Below are 13,583 nucleotides of genomic sequence, written 5' to 3'. Positions count from 1 at the left end.
GGCTGTTATGTTGAGAATAGACTGAAGAGGAGCAGGGCAGATGCAGTTAGGAGACTGTTACATAATCAGGCAAGAGGTGGTGGCTTGGTAGTGGGAAAAATACTTTTCTCCTGAGAAAAGTAAAAAAAAATGATGGAATGGCTATCATTCCATGATGATATAAGGAAAACAGTGTCCCATTGCCCCACTGCTGTGGGCAAGGAGATAATTTATGATTTCAAATCCCTAAGACTTTAAATATGCAGGATGTGATTTTGATAAATGTGATTATGAGAAGTATTTTAGACTTCTACAACTTTTTAAATATGTCCCTATCTGATTTGCAGTTTGTCCTCCTTACTATTTCTCTCTTTCTCTATTGGTTCTATCATATTCTTGTTCTTTGCCTAGTCTGGTCTGGAAAGAAAGCTACTAGAAATCAGAATTGAATCTCATCTATGTAAAAAGATGTGGGGAATCACTGGTTCTTTTCTTGTTATAAGTTCATTGACCACAAAATCATAAAACAGCAAAATATCTTTGATAACTAAAATAATTTAAAAGTTTACTTTTTACCTACCAGCCTGATAAGAGTTTGCGCTGATTGGCTCTGTATTTTTACACTATGCTTAATTATTGTGTTTTTCCTCATTCTCTCATAGTGTTGTATTTGGTCAGAACATAATTTTAAAAGAAGTAAAAAAATCCTAGGTCCATGTAGCAATTTTTTTGGTCAACATTTTACTGTAAAATTTTCAAATCTATGAGCAAAGTTGAAAGTGTTTCACAGTTAACATCCATGTACTTGCCACCTAGACTCTATACTTAATGATTTTACTGTATTTGCTATGTTTTACAACTATTTATCCACCTCCCATTAATCTAGTCTTTAAAATTTAAAATTTTATTTTATTTTTTAGAGACAGGGTCTCACTCTTGCCCGGGCTAGAATGCAGTGGCCTGATCATAGCTCACTGTAACCTTGAACTCCTGGGCTTCAAGCTGTCCTCTTGCCTCAGCCTCCCAGGTAACTAGGACTACAGGTGCATGCCACCACACCCAGCTAATTTAAAAAAATTCTTATTTGAGAAATGGGTTCTCACCACATTGCCCAGGCTGATCTTGAACTCCTGACGTAAAGACATCCTTCCCTCTCAAGTCTCCTAAAGTGTTGGGATACAAGTGCGAGCTACTGCCTGGCCCCATTTTTATTTTTAATGATTTCAAAATAAGATGCAGACATTAGTATGTGCCCTCTAAAAACTTCAGTGTGCACATCATTAACAGGATTTTAATATTTATAGCTCTTTTTTCTTCTTGATACAAAATTTGAATGCTGTGAAGTACACAGATCTTAAGTGAACTGTTCCATGAGTTCTGACAAAAAAATACCTCTGCATCCTGAATCACTCCTAAGATAAGGAATTTGACCATCATACCAGGATGTTCCATTCTATCCCTTTCTTTTAAATCTCTGCTCCCTTCTTCCCTGTTACTACCATTCTGTTGATTTTTTCCTCATCATTCTTAGCTTTTTTTTAAGAAACAGTCTCCCTCTGTCGCCTAGGCTGGAGTACAGTGGTGCAGTCTTGACTCACTGCAACCTCTGCCTCCTGGATTCAAATGATTCTCCTGTCTCAGCCTCTGGAGTAGCTGGGACTATAGGCGCATGCCACCACACCTGGCTAATTGTATTTTTAGCAGAGTGGTCATTGTTGGTCAGGTTGGTCTTGAACTCCTGACCTCAAGTGATGTGCCCACCTCAGCTTCCCAAAGTGCTGGAATTATGGGCTTGAGCCACCAAATGGGGCTCATTCTTAGCATTTTAAGTACTTCTTCTGATAATTGTTTTCCAAATAGTTCTTTGTTATCATTATCAGTTGGATTCATTGTCCCCTTTATTAGGATGATAAATTGCAAAAACCCTGCTTGTTAGTTCTCAAGTGATTGTCAAATCTTCTGCATCCCAGTGTCATGCTTCGGACAGTGAGTGGTATTTTGGTATCACATTTCAGATAATATCACCCAAATTTTGGTAATTTAGCTGACTTTATAGAATTTGGTAAGTCTGTATGATTAGGAGATTGGATCGATCTCTAAACGCAGCTACTCTTTTGCTTTGCTTTAACACCTGCACTCTTGTTTGTGGGCTGACATGGGCCTTGGCTTGGGAAAGAGGGTAAGAGAATGCAATGTCTTGCCCTTATCACATGCCTTTATTGACTAGTGAGTGGAGAAGGAAGCAATTCCTACTGCTAGAGCCAAGTGGGGAACAGCTGGTGGCAGGGAAGGAAGAGCAAAACAAACGTGTTTTCTTAGGAAATGTTACTAGTACATTCTGACTAAGAGAGGTTTCCCCCTTGCATGATGTTGGTCAACCATTCGGTTCCCAGTCCTGATTTTCTTACTGAATTATGATTGGTGATTTACACTACCTAGATCTTGGCTCTGCCATTTTCTTTTTCCTTGATTTAAATTTTCAGTTTGTCCTTTTGGGACTAGTTCTTGAAAAATTGCTGTTTTTCTAAACTTTTACACAGATTTTTCAACATCTTCCTTTATACTATTCTAAATTATATTTTCTGTGTTTTCTTCTCATACCACCTTATTTCTGGCCCATTCAGCTTCTCAATTTTAGGGGAGATGGATGCATTTGGTTATTTGTTGAAATTGGGGTGATAGTAAAATAAGTGGAGTTCTGTCACAGTGAAAACTTAATATGAATGGTACAAAAGAAAACTGTCAGTGTTAGGGTTATACATTTTAGAGTCCCAGGTAGTATTGAAAGTCAGAGTTTTGGGGCTGGGCACGGTGGCTCATGCCAGTAACCCCAGCACTTTGGGAGGCTGAGGCAGGGATCACGAGGTCAAGATATTGAGACCATCCTCACCAACATTTTGAAACCCCATCTCTACTAAAAATACAAAAAAAAAAAAAAAAAAAATTAGCTGGGCATGGTGGCACACGCCTGTTGTCCCAGCTACTCGGGAGGCTAAGGCAGGTTAATTCCTGGAACCCGGGAAGCGGAAGTTGCAGTGAGCCGAGATCACGCCACTGCTCTCCAACCTGGCAACAGAGTGAAACTCTGTCTCAAAAAAAATTTAAAAAAAAGAAAGTCAAAGTTTTTGAGTGACTATGAAGTAAAGAGAATGTGAAGGGCAACAAAGGCCTGATATCTGAATCTTAAGAAATTGAATGTTTGGAACAGGAAGAGAGGGACAAGAAAAGGAAAGAAGAAACCATTTAAGTTAATATGACAAACTACAGTGAAGGAGAAAACTTAGAAAGGTATATCTAGGCCTCTCTCAAATGAGACAGAAACTCTGCTAGCATGAAAACCTCATATTACCACTGGTGCACTTTCATACAATGCCCTCTGGTGGAATGCAGTTGATAACCTCTTCCCTGGAGGTTTTTTTTTGGCAATACATGTATCACAAGCCTTTATGATGTGCATCTCCTAAGGAAGCAACTAAGAATAAACTCAGAGATTTAAAGACTGTTCAGTTTGCCTTTCTTATAATAAAAAACTAGGAACAAACTAAAAGTTCAGCAGCAGTTATCAGTGAAACATATTGATAATTGTGTTTTTGAAAATTAGGTTTAAGAAGAGCGTATGGGGTTTCTATTTTGGAATGGCAGAGTAAGGGCCTCCAAAAATCTGTTCTTCCATAAAGCAATGAGAATAGTGGCAAAGACTGTCAAAGTCAATTTTCTGAGAACTTTGGAAATCGCCTGAATCCTTGTAACAATTCAAAGTGGATTCAAGAAAATCACCTGACTCTCAATAAGAACAGTGAGCCATGTGGTCTTTAATTTACCATAATCTCACCCCCCTTTACCAGCTCTGTGGTAGTCTGGAAAACAAACAGCCTCACAACTATGACAGCCATGAAAACTAGCCCCTTAGTAGCCAGTGAAGAGGTCAGAATGGCATTGGAACTCCCCAAAAGCTCCATCTCCAGAGAATTGTCACTAATGTCAGATAAAAAAACTTTAAGACAAAAATTGTCCCTAGAGACAACCAAGGACATTTTGTAATGATAAAAGGATCAGCTCAGGAAGACATAACAATTACAAACATACTTAACAGAGCCCCAAAAACAACTAAGCAAAAACAAGACAGAATTGAAGGGAAAAACAGATAATTCAGTTATAATAGTGGGAGCCTTTAATAGCTTATTTTCAAGATGGATAGAAAAACTAAGCATAGTACCAGAAAAGAAATAGAAAATGTGAGCAACATTACAAAGCAACCAGATTGAACTGATATCAGTAGAATATTCCACTCAGGAACAGCAGAATTTGAATTTTCCTTAAGTGTAGATGGAATCTTTTCTACATTTAACCATATATTAGGTTACAAACCTCAATAAATTTAAAAGGATTGAAAGCATATGAAGTATGTTTGCTAACCAGAGTGGAATGAAACTAGGTATCAGTAACAGAAAGTAAGTTGGGAAATTCTCAAATACATGGAGATTAAACAACATATGGCTAAGTATCCAGTGTTTCAAAAGGAAATTAGAAAATACTTTGAGATGAATGAAAATGGGAACAGTATACTAAAACTTGAGTAATGGATCTAGAGGAGTGCTAAAAGGGAAATTTATTACTGTAAATATTTATATTAAAGAAAAAAGATCCCAAATTAGTAATTTAACCTTAAGAAACTAGAAAAATAGTAAACTTAAAGCAAATAGAAAGGAATGATTAAGACTAAAGAGGAAATAAATGAAATAGAGAATAGAAAAAAAAAATCAGCAAAGGTAGAAATTGGTTGTTTGTAAAGATCAACAAAATTGGCATACTTTTACTATAATGATCAAGAAAAAGGACTCAAATTACTAAAAACAGGAATTGAAGAGGGAACATTGCTATTGACGCGATGGAAATAAAAAAAGAATACTGTCAAGGGAATACTGTGAATAATTGTATGCCAACAAATTAGATAAACTAGATGAAATGGAATAATTCCTAGAAAGACAGAAGCTGCTGAAAATGACTTAAGAAATATAAAATCTGAATAGACCTATAACATTAAAGAAATTAGTAATCCAAAAACCTCCCACAAAGCCCAGGCTGAGATAGTATCATGGTGAATTCTACTAAAGGTTTAAAGAATTATAGTAGTTCTCCCTTGTGTGTGGAGGATATGATCCAAGAACCCCTAGTGGATGCCCCAAACCTTGGATAGTACCAAACTTTATGTATACTGTGGTTTTTGCTATATGTATATATCTGTGATAAAGTTTAATTTTTAAATTAGGGACAGTAAGAGATCAATAACACTAACAGAACAGTTAAAACAATGTATTTTAATAAAACTTATGTGAATAGAGTCTCTGTTTCTCAAAATGTCTTACTTTTCTGTACTCACCCTCCTTGTGATTATCAGTCTAATAACTGGGACAGCTACTAAGTGACTAACTGACCAATGGGCAGGTAATATATTCAGCAGGATAAAGGAATGATTCAAGTCCTGGGCAGGAGGGAGCAGGACAGTGTGAGATTTTATCACACTACTTAGAATAGTGTACAATTCAAAACTCATGAATTGTTTATTCTGGAATTTCCATCTAATATTTTCTGAGTGCAGTTGATCATAGGTAACTGAAACCAGGGAAAGTGAAACTGTGGATAAGAGGGGACTAATGCAATGCTCATCCTTCAAAAAGTCTTCCAAAAAATAAATGAGGGAATACTTCTTAACTCATTCTTTGAGGCAGATGTCAACCTAATACTATAATCAGATAAAAAGTTCATAAGAAAACTATCAACCAATATCCATAATTAATATAGGCATAAAAATCTGCAACAAAATAATAGTAAACTGAATCCAACATGTAAAAAATATGACCAAGTACAATTTATCTTTAGAATATAAGGTTGGTTTAACATATGAAAATGAATTAATGACTGTTCCATATTAATAGAATAAAGGGTAAAGACCAAATGATCATCTCAACAAATTCAGAAAATATTTGACAAAAGTCCAGTATCATTTTATGATTAAAACCAACTCAACAAACCAGTTAAGTAATAGAAAAGAATGAATAAAGGCCATCTACAACAAAAAACCCTACAGCTAACATTGTACTTAATGGTAAAAAATTGAAAGCTTTCCCCCTAAGATGAAGAGTTAGACAAGAATTGTCCACTTTTGCCAATTCCAGTTGAGTACTGTACTGGAGGTTCTAGCCAGGACATTTGGGTAAGAAAAATAAAGGCATATACATTGGAAGGAAAAAGTAAAACTATTTCTGTTAGCCAGCATGATCACGTATATAGAGAATAAGCAGTAATTAATAATTATTTTTAAAACTTACTAGAACTAATAAGTTCAACAGAGTTGCAGAATTCAAGACAATTGTATAAAAATCACTTGCATTTCTAAATGCTAGCAATGAGTAGTCTAGACGTGAATTTAAGAAACCCATCAATTTACCGTAGCATCAAAATGAACAAAATACTTGGGAATAAATTTTACACAAGAAAATACAAGATTTGTATACTGAAAAATACAAAAAATCATTGAAAGACATTAAAGAAGACTCAAATGAATGGAAATAAACCCCATGTTCATGGAATGGAATACTTAGTATCATTAAGATGGAAGTCCTTTCAATTGATGTACAGATTCAATGTCATCTCTGAAATTTCTGAAATTTCTAGCTGCCCCCCGCTTTTTTTTTTTTTTTTTTTTTTTGCTGAAATTGATTATCAGATCCTAAATCCATAAAGAAATACAAGAGATTCAGAATAGCCAAAACAATCTTGAAAGAAAATAACCAAATTGAAGGACCCATACTTCTGTATTTCAAAACTTGCTACAAAGCTGCAGTAAATCAAGACTGTAGTACTGGCTTAACTCTAGATATACACATCAATGGAGTAGAACTGATATGTAGAAATACGTTTATGGTCATTGTTTTTTGGCAGAGGTATCAGGATAATTCAGTGGGAGAAAGAATGACCTTTTGGACAGATAGTGCTGGGAATACAGGATTTCCATATGGAAAAAGATGAATGTCAATAGACTTACTCAAAATGAATCATAGACTAAATTTAAGAACTAAAACCATAAAACTTTTGGAAGAAAACATAGGCATGTAAATCTTCATGACTATGGTTTAGGTAAGGATTTCTGAGAAATTAAAAGCACAAGTGACAAAGGTAAAAACAGACAAATGGGGCTTCATCAGTGTTATAAACCTTTGTGCCTCAAAGGACTCTTATCAAGAAACTGAAAAGACAACCTACAGAATGGGAGAAATAACTTAGAAATCATATGTTTGAGAAGGATCTATTACTCAGTATATATAAAGAACACATAACTCAACAATAAAAAGACAAATAACCCAATTTAAAAACAAAGGATGTAAATATATGTTTCTCCAAATAAGACCAATAAGCACATGAAAAGATGCTCCTTAACTCACTAGAGAAATGTAAATCAAAACCACAGTAAGATACTATTTCACACCATTACAATGGCTATAGTAAAAAAGGCAGTAAGAAGTGTTAGGATGTGGAGAAGTTGAAAGCTTTGTACATTGCTGGTAAGAATGTAAAAATAGTGCAGTAACTTTGGAAAACACTTTGGTAGCCTTTAAAAATGGTAGAGATAGAGTTACTGTATGACCCCATGATTTCATTCCAAGTATATACCTAAGACAGTTGAAAACATGTTCACACAAAAATTTGTGCACAAATGTTCATAGCAGAATTATTCATAATAGCCATAAAATAGAAACCAAAAGTTCTATCATGTGTTTAATAGATAAATAAAATGTGGCATATCTCTACAATTGAAAACTACCCATAAAAAGGAATGAAGTACTACTGCATGCTATAATGTGAGTAAACCTTGAAAAAAGTATGTTAAGTGAAAGTAGCAGATCCAAAGGCCACATATTGTATGATTTCATTTATATTAAATATTCAGATAAGTATATCCATAGAGACAGAAGATTAGTAATTGCCAGGTGCTGGGGAAAGGGAGCGTTGGGAAGAGACACCTAATGGGTACAGGGTTTCTTTTGGGTATGCTAAAAATGTTCTGGAATTAGAAAATGGTGATAGTTGTAAAATGTGGTGACTTTATTTATAAATCCGTTTAAAAGGGTAAATTTGGTGATATGTGAATTATATGTCAATATTAAAAGAGATGAGGAGAGAAAGCATAAGTATTTGTGAGAGACCAAGCATACCGGCGCTCCCATCTTTGCCATTTCTTGTCTCTGGCTGTCTTTACTTATCTCCAGTACTGATTAGGCCCCTGTGGGCATTGTGTTTGAGACATCTGTCCACACAAAGACTTATACACAAATGTTTATAGCAGCATTATTCATAATAGTCAAAAAGTGGAAATAACCCATATGTTTATCAGCAGATGAATAGATAAGCAAAATGTGATGTATCCATACAATGGAATAATTTTCAGCTTAAAAAGGAATGAAATATTACATACCACAGCATAAACTTTGACATGATGTTATGTGAAAGAAGCCTGATATAAAAAAAAACCACACAATGTATGACTGCATTTATATGAAATGTCCAGAATAGGAAAATTCATAGAAAATAAAGTTGATTCATTATTGCCGGAGGCTGGGGACAGGGGGTAATGGGGAATTAATGCTAATGGGTATAAGGACAGTTTATTTTTCGATTTCTTTTAATTAATGGAAATGGTCTGCAATTAGTGGTGATCTGTGCAGAATTCTGTTAATATACTAAAAATCATTAAATTATGCACTTTAAAATATACTTTATGCTATTTTAGTAAAGTTGTTATTAAGAAAAACAACTAGAGAGAGATGATGGATGAAATACGTGAAATATTACGGATTTTTTTTAAAAAAACAAATGTGAATATAATATGTATAGAAAACCTTTTGAAGGATATGTAACAAAACGTTAATAGTGTTTCTCTCTGGGTGGTATTATTACAAATGTTTTAATATTTTTGTATTTTCTATATTTTAGTACATTTAGTATGTGTTAACTTTTATAATAAGGTGAAATAAATTACACAAGATAGATGAATGTGTTTGGTGATTAGAGGCTTTTGACCTTTTAGAGGTATGGCCCTTTAGAAGCGTAAATTTGTAATCTGTGTGGAGGGTAATGGAGGAGGGAGTTGGTGATAATTGAGGTCCCCTGTGTGGATCATATATTCAAGAAGTTTGGCAGTGAATTTAAAGAAAGAGGGTAGAAAACACAGCTTAAGAAGTCAGCATTTGTGTGAGAGAGACTGAATATTATAATTTTGTATTTATGAATGTTTTATGGTTTACATATTATCCGATTTTTCCCTATAGTCCAGTTAGGGAAGGTAAACTGAGGCGTACAACTGATTAAGTACCTTGACCAACATCATCTAAGTAGTTGGTAGTGGAAGTCCTTGATTCCAAAGCCAATGCTTTTCCTTCTGTGCCAAGCTGTGTGACAGAGTAACTGAAGGGTATAAGAGTGAGGGTTTAAGGTATTCCAAAAGTTAAAGGGGAGTTGGATCAGGACCAGAAGTATGGGAGTTCTCATTAGAAAAGAGTTCAAGACCAGCCTGGGCAACATGGTGAGACCCTCATCTCTACAAAAAAAATTAGCCAGGCGTGGTGGTGCATGCCTGTAGTCCCAGCTGCCAGGGTGGCTGAGTTGGGAGGATCACTGGAACCCAGGAGGTCAAGGCTGCAGAAAGCTGTGATTGCTCCACTGGCCACTATACTCTAGCCTGGGCAACAAAGTGAGACCCTGTCTCAAAAAAAAAAAAAAAAAAGAAAAGAAAAGGAGGGATGGTCTGTGATAAGAGAGAGAAGTGTGTGCAGATGGCCATTTGAAAATATCAGAAGAAAAGGTGATTTTTGTACCAGTTTTTTTGTCATGAGATCAGGGAGATTAAATGGACCTCAGAGTAATAATTTTGCTTGCTAATAGTCATGTGGATAGTTAACATAAGCAGTGGCATTGTTTCATAAATAAAATTTTATTTTTCTTTCATTCAGATCTATTCTTACATATAGCCGAATTGGAGGAAGAGTCAAGACGCTCACATTCTGCCAAGGCTCCCACTATTTAGCCATAGCGTCTGATAATGGTGCTGTCCAGCTTCTTGGAATTGAGGCTTCGAAGCTACCCAAGTCTCCTAAAATCCATCCTCTACAGAGCAGGTATTTATCTGTTGTCTTTTTTAAACATTGTATTTAGTGCACTACAGTACCTTAACTCGCCTTCCTACCCTGCAATGGATTTGGGATCAGCTGATGGCCTCTTACATTACACTTCTTTTTTTAAGCCCATAAAACAAACAAACAAACAATGCATCCAGCTCAAAACTGTCACATGTGGTTAGTCTCAGAAAATGATGTCCATATATGTTCTACAAACTTGTCAAGAAGTCAAAAGGGCAGCTTTGAACTTGCAGGTCATCCCAGGGTAGAGTTTGTCTGAATAACCTAATTACCAGTTATATTTTCTGTCTGAGCTACTAAAAGCACAACTGTGGCTGATTTTGAGAATGTGAGTGTTCTTCATTAAAGAAAACTCAAATGTCAGCATTCTCTTGCTTGTCATTAAAATCTCTGAAGTTGATGGGGACATGGAGAAGAGCATTTACAGATGATTTGATTATCATTTTAAATCAAAGTAGCAGTGGTTTTATTTAAGAATTTTCTTCATTTATAAATTGTGGTTGCTTGCAGATTAAATCCATACAAGGTAAGATATTTAAAGACAAAGCAGAACAAATTTTGACCAATCTGTGTTACACACTGAAGATTTCAAAGACAAGATACGTTATGCTCTAAGAATATGCAGTCTAGTGGGAGAAATGGACAAATTAACAGACAGTTTCTGTTCAGTGTGCTAATTTTTACATGGATAACAGCAGCCAGCTTGAAAGGGATAGGGAAGACAGCAGGTAAGACCAGGTGTGAGTTAGCCAGGTGAAGCAGGGTGGTTGAGAAGGACCAGGCGGAGGTGGTGGACCCCGCAGAAGAACGCAAAATGGGGAGTTGTTTAGTTTAGTGGATGATAAGTCATGGCCATTAGGTAGCTTAAGGCAGAAAGGGTTATTTGTTGGATCACCTGGGATTTTGTTTTTGTTGTTTTGTTTTACTTTTGGATTTAAAAAGATGTTATTTTTCACACATTCATTAAACAGATTTAAGCAGCTTTTGTCCAGGACATATTCTAAATGGCCTTTAACAACAAATATCTGCCCATTCTGAAGAAAATCTGTTTCAGCAGAGGATGACTGTATAGTAACGTTATCTATTGAGTTTCATGTAAATTACTTAATAACTTGGCATAGTGCATTGTGTGATGACTGAGCCCACAGGCCACACATGCAGACAGACATGCACATTCAGTGCACAGTGGTCTCTTAACCAACAGCACTTTTCACTGTAAATGTTATTGTCTTAAAGCAAACATTAACTACCTGGATAAGGTGACTGGCAGGATGTTTAGCTTTTACTCTTTCTCACAGTGTGTGCTTCAAAGAAATCTTGCCATAAGTCTTTGATTGTTTTGGTTATATCAATTGTTGTCATAGATAGCTCTTACCAGTTAAAATTTGTGGAAGGAACCATTTCACATTTTATTTGGCAGTTGGATTTTTCATCACTCCTCAATGGGAAAACACGGTCAAAAATAGACTATTTATAAGTACAGTTGTTTAAGGGTCAGCAGACTACAGCTTGCAGTATGGTCCGTAAAATAAGAATGATGTTTGCATTTTTAAAGGGTTGCAAAAATAAAAATAATATCCAACAGGAATGCATGTGATTCACAAAGCCTAAAATATTTACAGTCTGACCCCATATAGATGATACTTGCTGATCTCTGATCTAAAAGATAAAACTAAAACTGCCTGTGTGAATGCATGCTATGTATGAATCAGAGAGGCTGGCCAATATGTTTTGTGATGGTCTTTTTAATTTTAAAAATGCCTCAGCTTGAAAAAAATTAGCACACTTATATAGTGGAATAGTACTCTGCATTATAAAGGAGTGAGTGATTGACTCATGCAACAACATTGATAAATCTTAAATGCATTTTGCTAATTAACCCACCTACCTGTATACCACAAAAAGTGAATTTTAGCGTATGTAAATTTTAAAAAATTAACCCAGGTTATAGGGGAAAAGATGGAATGCAGTCTGTGACAAATTAATGTATTTTACAAGTGAATTACATAATCACATTGAAGGGCCTGGTGAATAAAGGAGTAACTTTGGAGAACAGTTTTTTAATTTGATACTGGGAGGCTAATGACAAAAGGAACTGAACTCAAACATTGTATTCTACTTGTTTTAAACAGGGTTAACAATTTCATTTTAACAATTTCAAGTTAAACAATTCTGAAACTTTACCCTTTATTTGTATACTCAGGTTGAACAAATACATAAATATATTGTAGTTATGAGAGCCAGGTTTCTCACTGTGGGAGAAAGACATTACAAATAGTGAAGGGCAAAAGATGAATGGACTCTGGGGCTGGATAGGAGTTGGAGATTATCATTGTGGATTCATGATATTTGTATATGCATAGTCATAAATGTACATGTATACGTACACAGAAACAGATAAATATAGATGTGTCCACATGCATGAAGTGTAGTATACATAATACATCTTTTAGCTCTGATCATTGAGAAAAACTAGAGGCAGGCACAATGCCATAGCTAAGCACACAGGGCCTAGACTTTTGTTTCTAAATACCATTCTTCAGTAAAAGGAGCCAGTACTTCTACAACTGGTTGATTCCAAGTGTGCGGTAGGGAAAATAAAACATAAGCCCAGAGCATCTTGTGGTGCAAAAAAAAATCAGGAAGTATTCAAAAAAATACATTGAAAGGGTACAAGAGCTTCCAGTGGGCAAAGATGGAACAACTTGAGCAACAAAGTAAATAATTGTAGTATTGGATTGTAACTCAAAGAATAAAATAAATATCTAGGGATCCATACTGATTTAAATAAGTGAATAAATAAGTTTATGGGGGAAGAAGTGACAACTTACAGAAGAATCCCAATCAATTAATATGGAAGGACTGAGGGAAACTAAAAGTCACCATTAGCTCACCATAGGCATGTTCCCTCAAATGCATGCTAAAATTAGTGGGCCAAAGTTAAAGCAGAAACAGAATTTTTGCATTGTCTCAAAGTATTTTCACCGAATAGCGAGCAATTATAAAGGGAAAAAAATGTTTACAGTGGAGAATCTAGCAGACACCACCTTAATTCAGATGATTCAGGTTAACATCATAAGTGATTCAAGTTAAACATTTCTAGCCGGGCGCGGTGGCTCAAGCCTGTAATCCCAGCACTTTGGGAGGCCGAGGCGGGTGGATCACGAGGTCAAGAGATCGAGACCAGCCTGGTCAACATGGTGAAACCCCGTCTCTACTAAAAATACAAAAAATTAGCTGGGCATGGTGGTATGTGCCTGTAATCCCAGCTACTCAGGAGGCTGAGGCAGGAGAATTGCCTGAACCCAGGAGGCGGAGGTTGCGGTGAGCCGAGATCGTGCCATTGCACTCCAGCCTGGGTTAACAAGAGCGAAACGCCATCTCAAAAAAAAAAAAAAAAGTTAAACATTT

General features: G+C 35.8%; 1 protein-coding gene across 2 annotated transcripts in view; it reads left to right on the top strand.

Annotated features, from left to right (window-relative positions):
- Positions 1 to 13,583, top strand: part of PIK3R4 (phosphoinositide-3-kinase regulatory subunit 4) — a 70,663-nt gene that overhangs the window by 49,222 nt on the left and 7,858 nt on the right. For both annotated transcript variants that reach the window (XM_074405448.1, XM_010335820.3), the window contains one exon: positions 9,987 to 10,151. In XM_074405448.1, coding sequence (XP_074261549.1) covers positions 9,987 to 10,151 — 165 coding nt within the window. The remainder of the gene's footprint in view (positions 1 to 9,986; positions 10,152 to 13,583) is intronic.

The sequence above is a fragment of the Saimiri boliviensis genome, chromosome 9, assembly GCF_048565385.1.
Source record: "Saimiri boliviensis isolate mSaiBol1 chromosome 9, mSaiBol1.pri, whole genome shotgun sequence".
Taxonomy (NCBI): Eukaryota; Metazoa; Chordata; class Mammalia; order Primates; family Cebidae; genus Saimiri; species Saimiri boliviensis.
Note: the sequence above shows the minus strand (reverse complement) of the source record. Positions and strands in the feature narration are given on the sequence as shown.